Below are 19,942 nucleotides of genomic sequence, written 5' to 3' on the forward strand. Positions count from 1 at the left end.
CCGCCCTCACCGCGCCCATTGGACGCCGCCACGGTGACTGCAGCGTCCATTGGTGCGCGAGCACATCCGTCTCAGGCACAGGCACCGCCCCCTTCCTGCTTGCATCCGTGGGGCGTTCTTAAAGGGGCAGAGGCCGTCGCGCCAACCCCGGACGGAGACGAGGGCGGAGGCGGAGGCGGGGGCGGGGGCGGGGGCGGGGGGCTGAAGATCCGAGTCAGTTCTCGGGTCAGTGCCGCGCATCTTGGCAAGACATACAACCCCTGTTTGAGCTTCATTCTGCTCATCTGTGAAATGGGGATAAACACCTCTTTGCGCGCACTCTCACCTTGCGGGCTGTTGGGAGGACAACACTAAATGGTATTTCCTTAAGGAGCTCAGGCTTGCAGGTCAGGGCAGCCAGACTGCTGGATAACCCACTCTGAACCGCTAGTTACTTCTGTAGACCCGAGGCCCCGAGGGGGAGCGACGTGCCCAAGAGCACACAAAACCTCCGCCCCGCTACACCGCCCCTGCACCTGGTCTGTCTAATCCCGGGAGGGTGGCCTGGTGCATACTGGAGGAACTCAATAATGGCTAGGTTAACTGCTGAGAGAGCAGGGCCACTGGGAGGAGTCCCTCCTCCCTGCACCTTCTGCTAGAGCATGATAAGGTGCCCACGGCCCCAGGAGAAGGTGTCAGCATTGATTAGAAGGGTTTTTATGGCTCATGTTTTGAAAGAGGGGGCACTTACTCCTTTTCACTCTATTTTATTTTCTTCCCAGCAGTTACCCCCTTCCAGAATGATCTTGTTCATTCTTTTGCTTCCCCCCTTCCCCCCATCTTGCTCCAGCCTGGAAAGAATTTTGTCTGTTTTGTCCTCACCACCTCCTTGAATGATGCTTAAGGCCCTATGGGAGTTCAATAGATGAATGAATAATTGAATGAATTAATGAATAAATGAGCAGGACACTGGCTTTTGGAGGTAGCTAACACTGGAGAAGGTAACTGGCTTTTGGCGGTAACTTGTCAGATAGGTGCTCTGAGGTCACCTCCTACTGGAAGCCATCCCTGACCTCCCCATGGCAAGGCCAGGTGTCCTGATTGGCTGCAGTCTTGGTAAAATGAACCTCCACTTCATAACTGATTCACTTGTGTCTGTGCCGTCAGTTGACTTTTGCCTCACCCGGTAGACTGGAAGACCCCCAAAATCTGAGAAGGGTACATTGTTTCTTATTGTTTTAGTCCTGAGGCCTACATACTGCATGGCACAAAACAGGGGGAGGTATTCAGGGAAATCATTGTGGAAAGAAGGAAGGAAGGAAGGCGGGGAGGAAGGAAGGCTGCCCAGTCAGAAGAGGTGGGGGGGGGAGGACTTCCCTGGTGGCGCAGTGGTTAAGAATCTGCCTGCCAATGCAGGGAACACAGGTTCGATCCCTGGTCCGGGAAGATCACACCTGCTGCGGAGCAACTAAGCCTGTGTGCCACAAATACTGAGCCTACGCTCTAGAGCCCGTGAGCCACAACTACTGACCCCGCGTGCTGCAACTACTGAAGCCTGTGCACCTAGAGCCCATGTTCCGCAACAAGAGAAGCCACAGCAATAAGAAGCCAATGCACCGCAACGAAGAGTAGCCCCCGCTCACTGCAACTAGAGAAAGCCCACGCACAGCAATGAAGACCCAACACAGCCAAAAATCAATCAATCAATCAATAAAATTAAAAAAAAAAAGAATCCGACTGCCAATGCAGGGAACATGGGTTCGAGCCCTGGTCTGGGAAGATTCCACATTCCACGGAGCAACTAAGCCCTGCACCACAACTACTGAGCCTGTGCTCTACAGCCCGCGAGTCACAACTACTGAGCCCATGTGCCACAACTACTGAAGCCCGCACGCCTAGAGCCCGTGGTCAGCAACAAGAGAAACCACCGCAATCAGAAGCCCGCACCCTGCAACGAAGAGTAGCCCTGGCTCGCCGCAACTAGAGAAAGCCCACGCACAGCAGCAAAGACCCAACACAGCCAAGAAAATAAATAAATAAAATTTAAACAAAATAGAAAAGGAAAACATTTTGGACCAGCCAAGTCCCTTTTGGCTTCAATGTGCAGCCCCCACCCCTTCCAGGACCCTCGTAATTGTTCCCTGGCTTCCAACAGAGCCCAAGAGACCCGTTGAAAAGCTTGGGTTCTCCAGTCTGGGCCTCTTCTGCTACAGCTTGGCAAAGCCATGCAGACAGAGCCACAGTTCTACTTTTCCCAGCAGCCGCCACCCAGGCTCTTCTCAGCACTGGCTGCTGTCTGGCTCATGGAGCTCCACAATTCTTAAAAGATCAAATCCACACTATGTGCTTTCCCACCATCCTGTCTTTGCTCCTGTGATCCCCTCAGTCCTGAATGATTGTCAGCACCTGCAAAACTCCTAATCCTACCTCAAAACTCCATCCAGATGTACCTGCTTCCTGGCCTTCAGAAGTCCTCAAACCCCACTCTGTAGGTTCCTCCAGCCTTGAGTCTCTCCTCCCTCTAACCCAACATTGTTCCCTTCAGGGCTGGGATTGTCTGTGTCAGACTCTCCTTCATCCTCCAAGGCTAGGCAGGGACTGAGTATTTTCTGGATTCTCAGAATACGGGCCAAACCCATATGACTAGAGGGTTTACTGAACCCATATGGCTAGAGGGTTTACTGAACAATTTTTAAAACTGTTGGTTGAACTATAAGAATGTATAAGATTCCTGATCATCGTTTACTTTTCAATGAATGAAGGCAGGAGAGTGTGAGAGTAATAATAGAGTTTACCCTCAGTTTACCAAGGGCTTACAATGGGCCAAACTGTTGTAAGGCAGCAGTCCCGAACCTTTTTGGCACCAGGGACTGGTTTCGTGGAAGACAATTTTTCCACGGATGGGGGTGGGGTGGGGCAATGGTTCAGGCTGTAATGCCAGCAATGGTTCAGGTGCTAATGTGAGTGATGGGGAGTGATGGCTAGTGGCAGATGAAGCTTTGCTTGGTCACCCGTCGCCCACCTCCGGCTGTTCAGCCTGTTTCCTAATAGGCCGAGGACAAGTACTGGTCCACAGCCCGGGGTTGGGGACCCCTCTTGTAAGGAATTAACCTGCATGATTTCTTAAGGTTAAGCCACTTGCTCAAGGCTACCCAGCTAGGATGTGACAGCTGAAATTAGAACTCAGATATGCCAATTCCAGGGCTCTCAAAGAGTCTTCCATGTGCCCAAGGGTATGTGTGTATCTCTCAAGCTCTTAGCAACCTTAAGAGGCAGATGCTAGGTTCACCCAGACTCACAGTTAACAAACTGAGACACAGAAAAATCAGACATATAATATATAACATACATTTCATAAGACCCCAGAAACTAATGATAATTGCTAACACTTATCAAGCAATTACTATTTGTTCCATTTTGTTCATGCATTTAACTTGGGTTATCTCACTTAACGCATCCTCATCTCAGTATGAACTCATGGTTTTCAGTAGAGACACAAGGGAACAGATACAGAACTAAAAATAGATGTGTATGTGTATATGCATGGGTTAGTAGACATACATGTATTTCCTAGCTCTGACTGCTGAGAGGGTCTCTAAGCAATAATACGTGGGTAGCAGTGAGCACACCCAGCACCCAGATCTTGGTCTCTAAATACCATTCTCCAAGAAGCAGAACCAGGCTCCTTGGAGAAATGGCTGATTCCAGGGATATTCCAAAGCAAGCACAGAACATCTTGTGATGCCAAAAGTAAGGACGTACTCACAGAAACATGAGACATATTAAAAAGACATAGGAGCTAACTTAAAGGGGCAGTAAAATAAATAATATAGAAATTAATTATAAGGCACAGAATAAAATAAATACTCATGACTCCATAGTGATATAAATACTTGAATACATAATTGAGAAGAATGGACAGCTTTGTTTACAACAGAATTCCAATTAATAATTAAATTAAAAATCACCATTATGCAAACACATAGTAAGTAATCATTATTGCTGCCAAGAGCCATGAATGGATGCTAAAACTAAAGGGTGAAAAATATGTAAACAACAACAAAAAAAACCCAAGACCAAAACACCAATGGTATTTACATGGTCTCTTAAGTATCCCCCCATAGAATACTTATTAATTGCAAAGGAAAATAGTAACTTGACAGTTGAGAAGCTGGTAGACACTGCCTTAAGCAAGTAATCAAAGTTAACGTCACCAACAATGAGACATATCAACATCCCAGTGTCTCCTGATATGATGCATTGAGAAGGAAACATCACTTTTGTGGGATTCTTTCCCAAGCTGCTCAACTTCAGACTAATCATGAGGAAATATTGAACAAACCCATAATGTTAGGTGTTCTACAAAACCAGTACTCTTCAAAGTATTAAGGTCATGAAAGATTAAGGAAGACAGGAACTGTCACAGAGTGGAAGAGACCAAGGAGACATGACTAAATGCAATGCAGGATCCTGGCCCAGAAAAAGGTTACCAAAAACGCAGCAGGGTGTTTGAACCCGAGTGAGTCTGATTCCCAGCCTGGAAAGCAGAACATTTGGGTCTGGATCCACCACAGCCCACTCGAGGATTACATGACCCTGTGGGAATGCTTGCCGCTCTCGGACCTCAGTCTTACTATCTATAAAATTGGTTGTTTCTTCCTCCCTCCCCATTCCCCTCCCCCCTTCCGGGCTGCCTTGGAGCTCAGGCTTTGGAAACTACGCAGGCGCGAGAGAGACTGCTTGATTGGCTATTTGTTGTGATGCACCCGCAAATAGAAGCTGCATCTAAGCTCCACCCGTTCCTGCCGCGCCTCCACGCACGCAAGTCAGCCCAGGGCACGTCGCCTCCACGCGCGCTCGCACGCATGGTGCGTGGTGACGTCGCGGCGGCGCGGGCGCCATCCCGGAAGCGCGAGCAAGGCCGCCAGATGTGCAGGTGCTGCTGCCACCGACGCCGGGGCCGAGTTCGGGGTGGGGCTGGGGACGCAGGGGCCTCTGGGGAGCCGGGCCGGGTCGGGCGCGGTTCTCGGGTTGTAGCGGGGTGGGGCGCGCCGCTGGCAACATCTGGGCACCCCTCCTGCGCACAGGTCTCAGTTTCCCCGTCTGCGCGGTGGACGCGCGGGCGGCGCCATGGGCCGAGTCTGGATCCGAGGCGCGGGAGTTGGGGCCGCCTGTGTTCAGGCTGTGCCGTGTCTCCCGGAATCGGGCGTTGACCTGCTTGGGCCTCAGTTTCCCGCTTCACAGGGGCGGGGCATGAGGGGATTTGTGAACCCCGCCCCGCCTCGCGGGTTTTGCTGAGCTTGGGCAGCCAAATTAAATTCTGTTAAATGACTTGGGTGGAGTTGCGGCGCCTTTCCGTATTGGTGTGTGACCTGAGCCCACCCCTGGGAGTCTTTGGTGCCCTCGGAGATGCCCTTGTAGGGGAGACTGAGGATTGAATGAAGTGCTATATAAGTGTTTGTTCTGTATTCTTGGAAGCACTAGGGAGGCCCTCATTAGAATACTGATTCCCGGGCCCTGTCCTAGGATTTCTTCACACTCCACTTGGAGAAACTGACTGCTCCGAGCCCAGCACCTCTTAGCACTATTGGTTTTAGTCCCCACAGACAGCATTGTGAGATTCAGATTCTTTGTTATACCTATTTTCTGGGTGAGAAAATGGATCTAGGAAGTGAGGTGACTCTCCCAAGGTCACACAGTCTCCCTCTCTGCGTGTGTCCCCCATAAATATATTTGGAGCAAGGATCAGAGCCCATGCTGGGTCATTTCCACTCTGTATGTGTATGTTAGTCAGGGAAGGCTTCCTGTGAGAGGCAGCTGGTGGGGGAGTGTGCCTTGAATCCCTCAGCCCTCACATCTGGGAGCCAGAGACAGGAAAGAGCCCATCTTTGTAGCAGAACCATTTCCCACAGGTCCAAATCCTGCACCTGCCAGGCTCTAGCTGTGGGCTTCCCGCCACATTCTGTCCTTTGAGAGCCTAAGTGTCCTCTTTATACATGATCTTCTTTGGAAATGTGGAGGGTGTGGGTGTCCATGCCTGGCACATAGAAGGAGCTCAAACATGGTGATTGGGGAGGTGGTGGATTTCGTCAGGTGTGGCAGTTTATCTCCAGAAGGCACGTAATGGCTGCAAACTGATAGCCAGATTCTGGGCATAAATAGATACGTACTCTTGGCCTCTATGGCGTTGGGGTAAGAAAAATATTAGTTGCTAACATTTGTAAATGAGGTGATTTCACAGGAAGAAGAAATCCATATTTCAGGTTTATTTCTGGAAACAATCAGAAGTCTGGCAGGAATCAGGTGCTGCAAGAAGCAGCTGTCCTGTCACAGGTAGCTACTGAACGTCAGAGTCACATATTTGTGGATCCTGTGGTCTGTGGGTGTTTGAGTTGTGACCCATGTTCACTGGCTGTGTGACAACTGCCTAGTTCCTCAGTCACTGAGCCTCAATTTTCTCATGTATGAATAAGGATGGTAACAATTGCCAGAGTTTGAAATCGGTGTCTTGTCTAGTATACAGTAGGTGCTCAATAAAGAGGAGGGTAGTTAAGTGGGCTCTGAAAGCCCTTCCTGATCCTGTGTGTGAACCTTAACCAGTTGCAAGTGGGCCTTTCAGTCGGCGATTAAACGTGCAGACCACAGAGCCAAGCTATGTCAGGATTCTGGGTTTTTCCTGAACCTCCTTAGGAGGGTGAGTGCTGAAGCTGTGGTCCCTCCTGCCCTAGCATGGTCCAGGAAGTCCCCACCTGCTGGGATAGCATCTGTGTGCCAGGGAAGCTGGGAGCCAAGAGCCACAGAGCCATCTGGGTTGCTGGGGCCCACAGCCTGGCTGCCAGTGCCTGAAATTCTTGGCTTTAACTTGCTGATATAAGTCTAGCTTCAGAGCTGAGTTTGAAAGGTTCCGTTTGCCTTCATAAAACTAAATTCAGGCAATCCCTTGCTGTGAACAAGGTTCTGGGCTGGGCTCTGGAGACAGAGCAGCGAGCAAGAAAGAACACACGCCTCTGTTCTATTGGAGCTAATATTGCTGTGGGGGTGACAGGCAAAAGGGTTAACTGATAACTAAGATAATTTCAGGAAGCGATGAGACAGTGGAGCAATTAAAAAAAGGTGAAGTGATGAGTGACCAGAATAGGGGTAGTCATCAAAGACCTCTTGGGAGAAAAGGCATTGGAGGGGGTGATGATTTGAGGGGGCAGCCAGGAGGAGGGGGCAGGTCTATGCAGGAGGAAGGTGCCTGTAGCTTTGGGCATGTGGAGAGGGGCAGGTGTGGAGGTGGGAGGGGTGATGGGATTGTGATGTGCTTGGGTGCAAGTTATAAATAGGAACTCCTGTGGTTCTCGAAACACCCCCGAGTTCCTGGCATAACAAAGCTGAGGCTCAGGTGGCATGACCCACTTACGGACAGGTGGCCTGTGGGGTTCCCAGCCCCCCATCCCACCTCCCCCCACTTCCTGATGCAGACTGAAAACACTTTCTTCCCGCCTGTTTCAGGCAGCGGAGGAGGAGGAAGAGATGGACCCCCCGGACTCGGCCTCGAGGGTCTTCTGTAGCCGCATCCTGAGCATGGTGAATGCAGACGATGTCAACGCCATCATCCTGGCCCAGAAGAACATGTGAGTGGAAGCCAAGGGCCCTGGGCCCCCAGTATGGGAAGGAATCCACTTGCTGGCCAGCATTCTTGCCCTGCCCGCCTCTACCCCGGGCCCACACTGGTGATAAAATGAAGGAAATGAGCAAATCTGCTGGCTGGCTCCAAAGTAAATTCCTTCCTGGTCTGGAGGCGAGGCCTTGGCACAGGAAGCAGGGCTCTGGGACAGTTTCGCAGCTGCGGACAGTTTGGCGGGGACCACAGCAGCTCCTTTCCCGAGGCCTGGGGTGGGGAGACGAGGGGGATAAGGAAGGAACTGCTGGGGGATTTAAGGGAGCCAGTCGGCTCACTTCCTGTTGAGAACCTGTTCTCTCAGAGCCTAGGCTGTCTCTGTGGAGCACCCAGGGTCACTTGGAAGGGCTGTGAATGGCCTTTGCCCTCTTTGGGGCTTGGCACTGTGTCCACCATAGCCTCACCCTAATTCCGGCCTGCTCTGTGGGGAAGAAGGGCTGACACAACCTTCCGGGGGAAACATGGTCTCCTGGGGCTTTATTTTTGTGTCTTTAAGCCAAAGGCTCTTCCTTCCATTTACAACCCAGCACAGACCTGATACCTTACCTTTCTTGCCCTGTGACAGTGGTGCTGGATATGTCTGGGTCTCAGCATACCCATCTCCCTCCTAGGTCTTTAGTTCAGATTCAGACCTGACCCTGGGGAACTCCCAGGCCGAGGGGAGACAAAATCAGACTTGAACCTTCCTGGTCTCGGGGTGTCAGGGCTGGGCAAGAGAAAGAAGCTGGGGCTAGGGGAGTCAGAGTGTCAAAGAGTCTACTTGAGGGAGAGGGTTAAGGCTACATGAGAAGGGTACACTTGAGTAGGATTTTTGAGTAGGGTTTTGAAAGTTGAATAGGAGTTTGCTAGCTGGCTCAAACACCAGGTAGAGCTCCACAAGACAAGGGAATGGTCTACGCAAAGGTCATGGAGCAGGAAAGGGCCTAGCAGGATCAGTTGGCAGGGACCTGGAGGCTGAGCAGAGGAGTCGGTGCCCTTTTTCCGCCACCAGGCTGGACCGCTTTGAGAAGACAAACGAGATGCTGCTCAACTTCAACAACCTGTCAAGTGCCCGCCTGCAGCAGATGAGCGAGCGCTTTCTGCACCACACAAGGACCCTGGTGGAGATGAAACGGGACCTGGACAGCATCTTCCGCAGGATCAGGTGAGTGCTTGGCTCTCCAGTCTCTGCCTCCTGCTCTGAGCCTCTGAGCCTGAAAAGAGGGTTCCTCCTCTTTTCAATAAGGGCCGTCCTCTCCACATAGCAGGGCGGTGGGGAGATTCAGCTTGTTTTAGGAGGCTTCATTGCACACTTAGTATTAGAGAAGATCTGAAAATCTTGGAGTTTCTGAATTTAGATTTTATTCCTTTTTTGAAAATGCAACATAGTGCCAGACCCATAATGCAAAAGGCAGGCAGGAGCAGACAGTGAAAGGCTAGCCTTATGTCCCCTTTGGCCTCCACCCAGGACTTCTCTCAAGAGGAAAATGAGATTGCCAGGTTTTGCGGGTCCTTCTCAAGCTGGTTTCCATGAGGACAGAGAAAGACGGTGTCCAAGTCCCCAGCCACATAGAATGCTTGACACGGCCCCCGGAGCTCCTATCACCACTACTGCCGTTAACAACTGCTGCTGGGGCGCCGAGGCCTGGAACAAGCTGGCACTACAGCTGTGTTTCTGGCTGACTGTGCCGCTTCTTCTTTTCCGGGGGCAGCCGCATCTGCTGGCAGAGCAGGTGCCACAGATTGAGGGCAACATGTTTCCTTGGAGCATGCTCTGTGCAGAAATCACAAGGCAGGCCGGATAAATCCTTTATCAAAGCGTATCTTTTCTGGGGCATCTCACCAGGCTGGTTGCCCACGTGTGGTGTTGCAGGGGTGGGAGTAGAGTAGGAACCACAAGGGTTGACACCTTTTGTGTGTATCTGTGTCACTCAGGAAGGAGATAAGTGTGTCCACCCAGGCAGGGATGCAGCAGCAGTGGTACTTTGGGGGGGACAGTGCTGGCTGGCCATAGTCAAGGGTGAGAGACTGCTCTGAAGAGCCTTTTGTAATTCTTTGTAAACAGAACTGCGTTACTTCAGGTAAAAAGGAAAAACCAGGTTAAAAAGGGAAGCAGGTGCTTCTCTGTGAAGCTCAGTTTAGTGAGTGCCAGTGTTCGGTGTTTGGGGTGTGGATAGTCAACACTCCTGGCCCCCACAGACATCCTCACCCCGGGGATGGAGAGACAGGCTAGGACAAGTCACCCAGAGGAGTGCCTGTTGAGGCAAGGGGAAGGGAAGCTTCCTGGAAGGTTGTTCCAGTAGAAGAGGTTTAGACATGAGGCATTGCAGGTAGAGGGCCCAGCCAGCACGCAGAGCCAGCACCAAGGACACGCAGAAGTTGGGTGACAGCTGGGTAGCTGCCATCCGTCCTGGGGGTGGGAGGTCCACTGGCTGAGCGCCCAGTCCTACCTCCAGCCCTGGAGCAGAGTATGACAAGCAGTGACGGGGAGGTTCCTGGCCTGCACCGGGCCCAGCCTGCACACTCTGCAGGTTCAGCCCTGTGTGCCTTCCCTTCCCCTGCAGGACACTGAAAGGGAAGCTGGCCAGGCAGCACCCGGAGGCCTTCAGCCGTAAGTGTCACCCAGAGCTCCTACATCCCGCTTCTGGGCTCTGTGCCCTTGGATGCCAGGGCCCTCAGCCCAGGGCTGGCTTCTGGAAGGTCACCTCAAGGGCTGACACCAAGCCCGGGCCCTAGTGGGCAGTGGGTCCAGTAAGACCTGGGGCAGGGGCGGGAGTGCTGGCCTGATCTTCTTGGCAACCGGCGGAGCAGGTGTTGGGACTAGAGCCTCCTCCCTTGGGGGAGGTGACACGAGGGAATGTGGACAAGAATGATGACAGTCCTTAGCCCAGTGAATGTCACGTACCCCTACGAGCCAGGCTGTTACCCACAAACACCTATGAGGTGGGGACTGTGCCCAGAGGGGCAGTAACTTGTCAGAGGAAGCACAGCGTCCTCCATGCTGAGCTTCAGTTTACCCAGTCTGCAGAATGGGCCAACAGCTCCCCACTCCAGGGCCGCTGACAACCACAGGCATAAAGGCAATGCCATCATTCCCAGTTTATAGAGCAGGGAGCTGAGACACGGGCAGGTGAGGGGCCTGGCCCAGGTGACACAGTCAAGAGGGCAGAGCCAGGCTCAGACTTGCCCCCAGGGCCCGCGTAGGCCTAACCCCAGAGAACCTGCGTCTTTACCTTACCTCACCTTAAAGAGAGGCCTCTCACCTGCTTGGACCTCGGTTTCCTCATCTGTAAAATGAACTGAGTTATGTCCCATGGGGTGGGGGTAGCTGTCAGGGGTCCTGGGCCCAGTTAATCCCTCATCACAGTGCCTGGCATGGTGACTAAGCCAACTGCTGGGCCTCCTTCCCCCAGACATCCCGGAGGCGTCCCTCCTGGAAGACGAGGATGAAGACCCCATCCCGCCCAGCACCACAACAACCATTGCCACCTCGGAACAGAGCACAGGCTCATGTGACACCAGCCCCGACACAGTCTCGCCCTCCCTCAGCCCCGGCTTCGAGGACCTGTCCCACGTCCGGCCCGGCTCCCCTGCCATCAATGGCCACAGCCATACAGATGACGAGGAGACGCCGGGCGAGTAGCCCTACTCCCAGGAGCTCGGATGGGTCTCAGGGCAGCAGCGGTGCCACTGCCCAGATGTCTGAGGTGGCAGTGGGTAACCCTGCCTTGAGACAGTCAGCTTTGCCACCCTACTCTGTCATTTGGGGCTCACTGGGGGACAAGGCTCCCTCCCTGGGGTATGGAATTCCTGGGGATCTATCATTCCTCCTCCTCCCTCACTGAGAACATCTCTCTTCTGTAGACCCCTCTGCCAGGCCAGGGGATGACCAGTCCAGCTGGAGTCGGGTTGGGTGCAGAGCCAGGCCTGAGGTCTGCTCTGAGCAACACCTAAAGGTTCCCAGAGACCAGAGCCAGATGTCCTCTGCCCCAGCACCCTGGTCAGGACCTCCTCAAGGTGGCCAAGCACTGTCATGTCTGAGTTCACCCCAGCCCACCCCTGTGCCTACTAATTCTGGTCTCCTTGCCCCTTCCTTCAATGACAGTATTGAATACTTTCTCCAATCATTATCTCAAAGAGGTTTCTGAGACAGTTGTAGAAGCCTCAAGGCAGAGATTAGCCATCCCCTCAGCACCGAGCCTGGTTAGGCCCTGTTTCTCGGACCAGCGGTGTGGACCCTGAGGGCCCAGCAGGCTTCTCCTGGGGCCTCCATGGAGCAAGCCGAGCCACCTTGGAGAACAGAGTTAAGCAGAATATTTTTGTACCCGATGTTTACAGATGCTGTTGGGAAGTTATCAATAAAAAGACTCTGTTACTAAAAAGGGAAGGGTGCACCTAGCAGTGGCTTCCTTCCATCCTTGGGCCCAGCAGTCCAGAATGGGGGCAAGTGCTGGATGTGGGACAGGATGGTTATGGACAGCCAGGCACCATTGAGCTGGAAAGAAGTGGGCTGCTCTGCTTTGAGTGGGAGTCTCCAGTGGTGGCAACCATAATAACCCCACTTCCTGTCACCAACCAGGCCTTCAAATGTGCTATTCCCAGTGCCCACAACATTATTCCTTTACCTCCTTGAGTAACTCCTCCTCCAAATCTCAGCCCTAAGGTGGGCTCCTCAAGGAGCTGGGGGTCTCATTCCCCATCAGACACCCTCACAGAATCCCCTCATCTTTGGAGCACTTAGAAATTGTGTTATTAAAGGCCTCTTCCCAGACTTCAGAGTGTCTGCTTTTGCCTGGTCCATAGGGGGCGCCGGGAAGTGTTCAAGGAAATAAGGTACGCTGCCAAACCCACAGGTAACTTCTCAGTTCTCACCGCTTTCCGGCGCCCAGCACTTTTTAGCCATCCTTGAGTCTCATCCGTCTTATATCCTAAACAGACCCTGGGTCCCACCCCATTTCCTTGGGTGAATGCACCAGCCCCACCTGCTCTCCGTGCTCCTGTACGGACCCGCCCTTTAATCCATCTGTGCACAGCGGCCGGCCTCCAGTGGCTCCAACACGTTCGGCCCTTACGCCGCCTCCTGCCTCGACCCTTGCGTCTTGGACCTGCAGACCCTCTGCTTAATGCCTCCACTTTAGCACAAAACAGTTTCCCCTACTCTGTTGAAATATTTCCGGAGCACCCGCTACGTGCGGGCAGTCTTCAGGCGGCCTGGAAACAGCGAGCAGAAACACCAGGAAAGGTGCGGCATTTCCTACGTGACCCGACGGGCGGAGCTCGCACCCCGAGGCAGGTGGGCCTCGGCCGCTCACAGGCACCGCGGCTTCTTGCGCCCGCACCCAGCATAGGGGCGGGGCGGGGCCGAGGGCGGGGCGCGGCGCGGCGCGGATTGTGACGCAGACGCGCAGCGTGCTCGGTGCGCAGGCGCCCTCGGCGGCGAATCGGCGGTTTCCGGTTCAACCGCTCTCTTTCTCGTCAACGAGACGACGGAGCAGGTCGGTGATGGCCTGGGTAGGGTTGCGCGGTAGCCTGCGGGGACCCAGGCAGCGGAGGGGGCGGCCTGGAATCCGTCTAGGCGAGCTAGGCCCTGTGGGGCGGCTTAGCAAGGCGCACTGGGCCGGGTTCCGAGCCCGAACTGGGCCATGGGAGGGAAGCCGGCCTTGGGAAGAGGAGCCTGCCCGCTCCGCCGGCCCCAGCTATCTGACGAGGCTTTGGGGCGAGGATGTGTCCTTCGGGGCATATCCGGTTTAATGGGGAGGAGTATTAACTGTAACTTTGTCTCGTGGCAGACACTCTGCCAGTCCATTTAAAAATATTAAGCCTTTGAGCTGGGTCTCTGTCTCCTTTTCTAAATCTATAAGTAGAGTCTGGTAGTAGCAGCCGTTTTCTAGACTTGGAAAGTGAAAAAACGGAAATACCTGTGTAAACAAGTATCAGGCACGTGGTTGGCAGTTGGTACTTATGGATTGGATCAAAGGCAGGAAATGTGGTCTGAGGATTAGGGCGTAACCCAGAAGGAAGCCAAAGTTTTGGGTGTCTGAGCTTGGAATAAGGAGAAGGGACTGTAGGGAGGAAAGCTTGTGTGTTGGGGGGATGCTACTAAGATGGGATTCCCACCCCGGCTGCAGGCAGACTGGGGGCTGGCGGAGGAGAGGAAGGATGGGACCTCCAGACCGTTCTTGGCAAGGTGGTGCCGTAGACCTGAACTTTTCGTTCCATCTTTAAAGACGAAGCTGCCGGCTTGGAGGGTGGAAGGAAACAGGCACTGGGGCGGGCCTGCATTTGAAGTCGATGCCGGCACAGGGCTGTCAGGAACTAAGGCTGGCCAGCCTGTGAGCTCGGGCTGCTCAGACCTTCAGTGCTCACTACTCCATCCGGCCATTCTCCCCCCGTCTCCCCAGCAGACGCAGAGATGCAGATCTTTGTGAAGACCTTGACGGGCAAGACCATCACTCTAGAGGTCGAGCCCAGTGACACCATTGAGAATGTCAAAGCTAAAATCCAAGACAAGGAGGGTGAGTTGGGTTGGGGCTGGGTGCTCCGCAAAATGGGGGCCCTTCAGCCCTGGGGATCTGCTGTCCCTTGTGGAATGGGTGCTTGGACAGATCTCAGCCATGCCAGTGCTTCCCCTGGGTGATCTTGGGAAGGCAGCTTGTCCTCTCTACCTCATTTTCCCTTTTGACAGTTTGGGGGTGATCCTGGCACAGCCCTGTGGAGGGAGGGGAGATCTGCTGGTAGTATTCTTGCCAGAGCTTTAGTAACTGAAGTGCTCTCTTCTTAGGCATTCCACCTGACCAGCAGCGTCTGATTTTCGCGGGCAAACAGCTGGAGGATGGCCGCACTCTGTCAGACTATAATATCCAGAAAGGTACGAGGGTGGGGTGGCTAGACAGGACCTCAGTGGGGCCTAGAACCCAGGATGGGTAGCTGACAGCCTCTTCAGCACCGGGAGGGGGCTGTAGAGGAGGATTGTTCTTAAGGTGAGGATCAGATAGGGCTAGGGAGTATTGCTTTGTAAAGTACTGTTTCCATCGCTGGAAAGCATCTCAAGATCTCCACCAGGATTTCCAAATGGCGATGGTTTCTCATGTTCTTATTCACTTTTTTTCTTTAATTCTTGTGTTTGTGTTTCTCAATGTGATTACTGTAAAGAAAATCGGCACCACTTTTTGCAGCAAAAGATTTAAATATCTTACCTAGGAAAATAAAAGGTCCTTGCACCACTTAGAATTGCCTTGCCCTTGGGGAAACCCAGATGGACACCACTGTTGATGTATATATATATTAGTCTCAGACTCCCCGAGGACTGGTGGGAAATGACAAGGTGGAGGTTCTGTGGGCTGGGCTGGGCTGGTGTGTCCATCTACACATAGAACACGCAACGGATTCTGATGTGTCCCTGTCAACACGTGAGAAGCTCTGGTCTGCAGGGCACTGGAGGCTGCCCTGCACCTGTGGGACTGACGTGGTGAGCCTAGGCTCAGTCACTGTCTCTCTCTGCCCTTCGTTTCCTATAGAGTCCACCCTGCACCTGGTGCTTCGTCTGCGAGGTGGCATCATCGAGCCTTCCCTTCGCCAGCTCGCTCAGAAATACAACTGCGACAAGATGATTTGCCGCAAGTATGTACTCTTCAGGTTGGGGGTGTGGGCTGGCCCTGCTGGGGGTCGGGATGTGCCCTCACCACTCGCTCGTGTCCTTGCACAGGTGTTACGCTCGCCTGCACCCCCGTGCTGTCAACTGCCGCAAGAAGAAGTGCGGCCACACCAACAACCTGCGCCCCAAGAAGAAGGTCAAATAAGGTCCCTCCACCGGCTTCTTCTTTGCCCACAGGGTGGCCTCCTGCCTAAGCCCCATGACCCTGGGGCCTCAGTAAAGTTTCCCTTTCGTTGACTGGAGCAGTAACTGGTTGTCCATGTGGTTGGTCTGTCCAGTGGGGAGGTCGCTGAGGTGCGGGCATCTCCCTTAGGGACTTCCTGTCACTCAGTTCTTCGTAGCTCTTGGGGGTCCTTTGTCCTGGGTTCCAGTTGTCTTACCTGTAAAGTTGACCATGGTCTCGGCCCTTCATGTCTAAAGTTGTCATAACCACAGCACAGGCAAGTCTCACTCCTGGCTCTCTGCCACATAGCCTAGTGAGCCCAACCATCTGGATTTTGTCATCTGTAATATGGGAATAAAAACCTCAGCCTAGGGACTGGTGGGACCTGGTCAGGCACATTAACAACCCTCACATCTGGGGCCTGGAGGTGTTTGGGTGTAGGTGGATGGCGGGGTAGGAAGGAACACCCCACCTAGCGTAAAATACCTGTTCTCAATTTTGACTGACCTTTAGGAGCTCCTGAGTCCCACCCAAGACTGATGTCTGTCAGGTGAGGGCTTGTAGTGCCCTGACAACGCCATGCTTTTATTTGTCTTGGGGTGATTGGGGCTTCCTGTAGGTGACAACCCAGGCCTAGACAGTGATGCTTGAGAACAGCTGAGACCTGGAGTACCAGCTAAAGGCTCTCACTTCAGGCCTCAGTTGAGTTTCATTTTTGTCAGTTGCCCCCTCCTTCCTAAGGCCAGGCCACCACCATCTTTCTGGTCTACCCTGTGTCCACTCCTGGAGGAGGAGGCTTCCTGAAGCTCAAACTAGGCAGTGTATGTCCAGCTCCCAGGTCTTCTCTGTACTTAATAGGAACCCTCCCACCCCCCACCCCTGACCTCAGCCCTGCACTGACTCCCACCTTAGGGCCTTTTGCACAGGCCCCCCTCTTCAAAGCAGTTCACACAGAACCTGTGGGTGCCAGTGACTTGGAATTCAGAACCTGCGTTCAAATCCCACTCTTGTCACAACCTTGTGGCATTAGATGATGGCTATCACTTCTTGGATTCAATTTTTTTTATATTAGTGGGGATGGGATGTGAGGAAGTGAAGTCGGGTTTTGTTTTTGTTTTTTTTTTCTCCACGCGGGCCTCTCAGTGTGTGGCCTCTCCTGTTGCGGAGCACAGGCTCCGGACGCGCAGGCTCGGCGGCCATGGCTCACGGGCCCAGCCGCTCTGCGGCATGTGGGATCTTCCCGGACCGGGGCACGAACCCGTGTTCCCTGCATCGGCAGGCGGACTCTCAACCACTGCGCCACCAGGGAAGCCCTGAAGTCGGGTTTTGACATAGCTGCATAGAAACAAGCCGAAGGACAGCCTTGCTGTATACAGAACCGTACATTTAAGGTCGAAAACGTTAAGGCAGGCGCCAGTCGGGAACAAGCACAGGGGTGGAGGTGGGTGGAGGGTGTCAGGCCTGAGAAGCCCCCAGTCTTCGCTCCCCATTCTTCCCCCGGGGTCTCCAGGTTAGCTGGTCGCCACAAGCTGGCTCCAGAGGCCTCCGGGCCTGCAGGGGGCGCCAGGCGCAGCGGAGCAACCTGCTCCCGGGTGGGACCAGAGCTGCGCAGTCATGATCATCACTGAGGCCGCGGCAGAGTCCGCTGTCCCCGCGGTGCCCGGTGATGCAGGAGCCACTGGAGCCCCGGAGCGCGAGCAGCTGGTGTGGCCCTGGGTGAGCTCGAGCCCGAGCGGGAACAGGCGCGGGGCGGGCGGTGCAGGCGCGGGGGCGCCGGCTTCATACCCTAGCCGTGGCCCTCGCCCCGTAGAAAGATGCCGCGATACGGGCGCTGGTGCAGCGCATCCACCAGTTGCAGGCTGAGCGCGCGCAGGCCTTCCGCCGGCTGGAGGAGTAAGTGAGGGCATAGGGGAGGGGAGGGGTCAGCCCACAGCCCGCTCCGGGGATGAGCGTGCCTCGGGGGAGGAACTGGGTCCCCACGGGGCCGCGGTGTCAGAGGTGGGGCGGGATTTGCGGGGAGACCAGATCGCTCCCTTCCGCGTGCGCGGGAGTGGGCCCGTTTCGGGTTACCCTGCGGGAGTCAGAACGTCCTCCACACTCTGGGGTTTAGGGGACACTTGGAGGGCTTTCAGGTGGTCGATGCGGGTGCAGGGCCTGAGAGCCGGGGCCGTAGCCTCAGGATCCCCGCCTGCCGCAGAGGCCACCGACAGTACCTGAGCAGCGACCCGCCCTACGACTTTCCGCGCTACCGGAGCACAGTACACGAGGTGACCCAGGCCTTCGCCGCCGCCTCGCGGGAGGTGCTGGCGGTGGAGGCCGAGCTAGCCGGACCCCGAGCGCAGCCACTGCTCGCGAGCCACGTGCGCAGGCTGCAGCAGCTGGAGGAGACGCGCCTGGCCACGGTTAGGTCCCGCCCCCTCCATGTATCCCCCCTACTCCTCGGCTTGTCTCTCGGGCCATGGCCCACTGTGCACCCCTTGGGGGAGGGACCAGATTCCGTTCCCTCGAACCCCGCCCCTGGCGCCCCAGCACCCCCTCTTCCTGCCCCACCTCAGTCATCCACTAAGTTCACTGGAGAGTCTCAGGGTTAGCCCCCTAGTCCGCCCCCACTTTTCATCCAGATCTTTAGTCCCAGGACACGCCCACTCTATCCCAGACCCCGACCCTACAATGCTCCTACCCGCCCCCCCCGGCTTGTCCCAATGCCCCAGGACAGGTACTCAACTCCCTGCTGATTGGGGGCCTTGGATTTCCAGGCCAGGTCCCCTTCCGGGTACACCCTCGATCCCAGCCTAGGTTCTGTTCCTCCCGCTAGGGATCCAAGGCCCAGCCTACTCTGCCTCTACAGCCAATCCTGACCAAGATACACTACCATTCCCAGGCCAACTCCACGTGAAGCCACGCCCACATTACACTCTACGCTGGGATTCCCAGGCCACGCTGCTTCAGAGACCCAATCCCAGTCTAGGGATTGTAACTCCCTGGCTGGTCCCTGAGACTCCGCCTACTTCACAACCCTCACAACCCAACCACCCCACCCCACCCCCGCCCCCGCCCACCTATCCCTGCCTGAGATTTCACCACTGTTCCCCTTCCCCGCCTACATGAGGTCATGCCCATGTTGCGCTCTGCACTGATTCTAGGGCCCGCCCACTCGGCCCCTCTCCTCAGGAGCCCCCCTAAACGTAATCCTAGATTCCTTCTGCGCGAAGTACCGCCCCTTGAGACTCGCGCCTGCTGTGGCCCCACCCTTGCGCTGCCTTTCCCGGTGCTTCAGTGTCTCTTCCTCCCTACTATGTGGGAGGGCAGGGGGTGGCCTCTGCCAGTTGTGACATCCTCCTTGCTGCCTATTCCCCAACTAGGTGGCCCTGCTGCAGCTGATGGGGATGCCAGAGCTGACTGGGCAGGACAACCTGCAGATGCACCAGCTGAAGATGAAGTGAGCACCGCCTCCCAGTGGGCTGACCATGCTAGATTTGCACATGCACCCTTGGGCACCCACCCCCAGCCAGGTGCGCCCCAGGGCTGGCAAGGGCAGATCTGCACACGACCCTTAGGGTGTGCACGCCAGAGTACTCACTTGGTGACTCCTAGATGTACTACACACATTCCCTCAGCACACAGGCTATGCAGTTTCACACCAGACTCGCTGTGCATTCCCGGGACACAGCTGCGCACCTCATACACACCAATCCTGCTCACATGGCTCAACTCCGAGCTTGGACATGGTCACCCAGGCCCCACCAGGCACACGCCTGCACGTTCCTTCCTTTGGCCCCCCAAGCGCACACGTGTGCACACCCACTAGACATGTGCCACAGTCACCCTGCACACCTTCCTGATGGCACACACCCACCCAAGATGGCCTTTTCTCTTGCCACTCGGGACCCGTGGGACCACCCATCCTCCCAGGCACCTAAATGGTCCTTCTGGCTGCTAGCGCTGCCTGGAGGTTTGGCGGCAGGCAAGAGGGCCCGGGGCTGGCTACAGCCCCTTCGGAGCTGCGCAGCGGCGGCTAATTCGCCCCATCTGGGTTTTATTTATAGTTCCCATCCACTCTTGTAGGGTAATTAAAACCATGGAAGCGATCAGTGAGGTTCTCCAGGATCTCAGGTTTGATGCAGAATCTGCCGAGTGATGGTGGCTCCCCAGGGACAAGCCAGAGGAGATGGGAAATGGGGTGTACAGCGCTCTGCCCTGACTGCCAGCTGGCTGGGGTCATGCCCCACCGGACCACTGACCTTCTTCAAGTTCGCCTCACCTCTCATAATAAAGAACCTAAAGAACCTTTCGTCTGCAGCTGCTCCACTGTCTCTCTGTGCTGCGGTGGGATCCCACAAAGCCAGGGATGGCAGGTGCAAGGTTCCCCCACTCCATGAGTGTAAAAACTCTGGTGTTTTGAATCACACTCTCCAAGGAGTTTGGAACCAGATATTTCAGATCATGGAGAGAGTCAGAAATTCTGGGAGGTCAAGATTCCCATCCCAAAGGGTCATCAGGA

General features: G+C 54.8%; 3 protein-coding genes across 11 annotated transcripts; all 3 read left to right on the forward strand.

The window, feature by feature from the left end:
* Nucleotides 1–4,792: 4,792 nt before the first annotated feature.
* KXD1 (KxDL motif containing 1) lies at nucleotides 4,793–12,400 on the forward strand. 4 transcript variants are annotated; one of them, XM_060144815.1, is made up of 5 exons: nucleotides 4,793–4,915; nucleotides 7,477–7,598; nucleotides 8,637–8,789; nucleotides 10,189–10,235; nucleotides 11,038–12,400. In XM_060144815.1, exons 2-5 carry the CDS (start codon nucleotides 7,498–7,500, stop codon nucleotides 11,265–11,267), a joined length of 531 nt encoding a protein of 176 aa, XP_060000798.1. In that variant the 5' UTR covers nucleotides 4,793–4,915; nucleotides 7,477–7,497; the 3' UTR covers nucleotides 11,268–12,400. The 4 variants fall into 4 exon arrangements, with proteins under 4 accessions (XP_060000798.1, XP_060000794.1, XP_060000796.1 ...); XM_060144811.1 differs by lacking the exons at nucleotides 10,189–10,235; nucleotides 11,038–12,400 and adding an exon at nucleotides 9,093–10,178; XM_060144813.1 differs by lacking the exons at nucleotides 10,189–10,235; nucleotides 11,038–12,400 and adding an exon at nucleotides 9,093–10,178 and having other exon boundaries at nucleotides 4,896–4,950.
* Nucleotides 12,401–13,016: 616 nt separating this feature from the next.
* On the forward strand, nucleotides 13,017–15,527 carry UBA52 (ubiquitin A-52 residue ribosomal protein fusion product 1). 2 transcript variants are annotated; one of them, XM_060144816.1, is made up of 5 exons: nucleotides 13,017–13,119; nucleotides 14,026–14,139; nucleotides 14,406–14,492; nucleotides 15,142–15,244; nucleotides 15,330–15,527. In XM_060144816.1, exons 2-5 carry the CDS (start codon nucleotides 14,037–14,039, stop codon nucleotides 15,421–15,423), a joined length of 387 nt encoding a protein of 128 aa, XP_060000799.1. In that variant the 5' UTR covers nucleotides 13,017–13,119; nucleotides 14,026–14,036; the 3' UTR covers nucleotides 15,424–15,527. The 2 variants fall into 2 exon arrangements, with proteins under 2 accessions (XP_060000799.1, XP_060000800.1); XM_060144817.1 differs by having other exon boundaries at nucleotides 13,051–13,119; nucleotides 14,029–14,139.
* Nucleotides 15,528–17,001: 1,474 nt separating this feature from the next.
* REX1BD (required for excision 1-B domain containing) lies at nucleotides 17,002–19,732 on the forward strand. 5 transcript variants are annotated; one of them, XR_009539751.1, is made up of 5 exons: nucleotides 17,002–17,157; nucleotides 17,252–17,334; nucleotides 17,552–17,843; nucleotides 18,804–18,953; nucleotides 19,507–19,732. XR_009539751.1 is itself a non-coding variant. In XM_060144807.1 (5 exons), the coding sequence occupies exons 1-5, from the start codon at nucleotides 17,056–17,058 to the stop codon at nucleotides 19,577–19,579; spliced, it is 627 nt and encodes a 208-aa protein (XP_060000790.1). In that variant the 5' UTR covers nucleotides 17,002–17,055; the 3' UTR covers nucleotides 19,580–19,732. The 5 variants fall into 5 exon arrangements, 4 of the variants coding, with proteins under 4 accessions (XP_060000790.1, XP_060000791.1, XP_060000792.1 ...); XM_060144807.1 differs by having other exon boundaries at nucleotides 18,804–18,880; XM_060144808.1 differs by having other exon boundaries at nucleotides 17,615–17,843; nucleotides 18,804–18,880.
* Nucleotides 19,733–19,942: the final 210 nt, after the last annotated feature.

Source organism: Lagenorhynchus albirostris, chromosome 3 (genome assembly GCF_949774975.1).
Source record: "Lagenorhynchus albirostris chromosome 3, mLagAlb1.1, whole genome shotgun sequence".
In the NCBI taxonomy this organism is placed as follows: domain Eukaryota; kingdom Metazoa; phylum Chordata; class Mammalia; order Artiodactyla; family Delphinidae; genus Lagenorhynchus; species Lagenorhynchus albirostris.

Coding starts and splice junctions, on each gene's coding strand:
- KXD1 (XM_060144811.1), top strand. CDS start 7,498: ATGGACCCCCCGGACTCGGCCTCGAGGGTCTTCTGTAGCCGCATCCTG. Junction 7,599..8,636: donor ATCCTGGCCCAGAAGAACAT/GTGAGTGGAAGC, acceptor TTCCGCCACCAG/GCTGGACCGCTTTGAGAAGA. Junction 8,790..9,092: donor AGCATCTTCCGCAGGATCAG/GTGAGTGCTTGG, acceptor GCCTCCACCCAG/GACTTCTCTCAAGAGGAAAA.
- UBA52 (XM_060144816.1), top strand. CDS start 14,037: ATGCAGATCTTTGTGAAGACCTTGACGGGCAAGACCATCACTCTAGAG. Junction 14,140..14,405: donor TAAAATCCAAGACAAGGAGG/GTGAGTTGGGTT, acceptor CTCTCTTCTTAG/GCATTCCACCTGACCAGCAG. Junction 15,245..15,329: donor GACAAGATGATTTGCCGCAA/GTATGTACTCTT, acceptor GTCCTTGCACAG/GTGTTACGCTCGCCTGCACC.
- REX1BD (XM_060144807.1), top strand. CDS start 17,056: ATGATCATCACTGAGGCCGCGGCAGAGTCCGCTGTCCCCGCGGTGCCC. Junction 17,335..17,551: donor GCCTTCCGCCGGCTGGAGGA/GTAAGTGAGGGC, acceptor TCTGGGGTTTAG/GGGACACTTGGAGGGCTTTC. Junction 17,844..18,803: donor AGGAGACGCGCCTGGCCACG/GTTAGGTCCCGC, acceptor TTCCCCAACTAG/GTGGCCCTGCTGCAGCTGAT.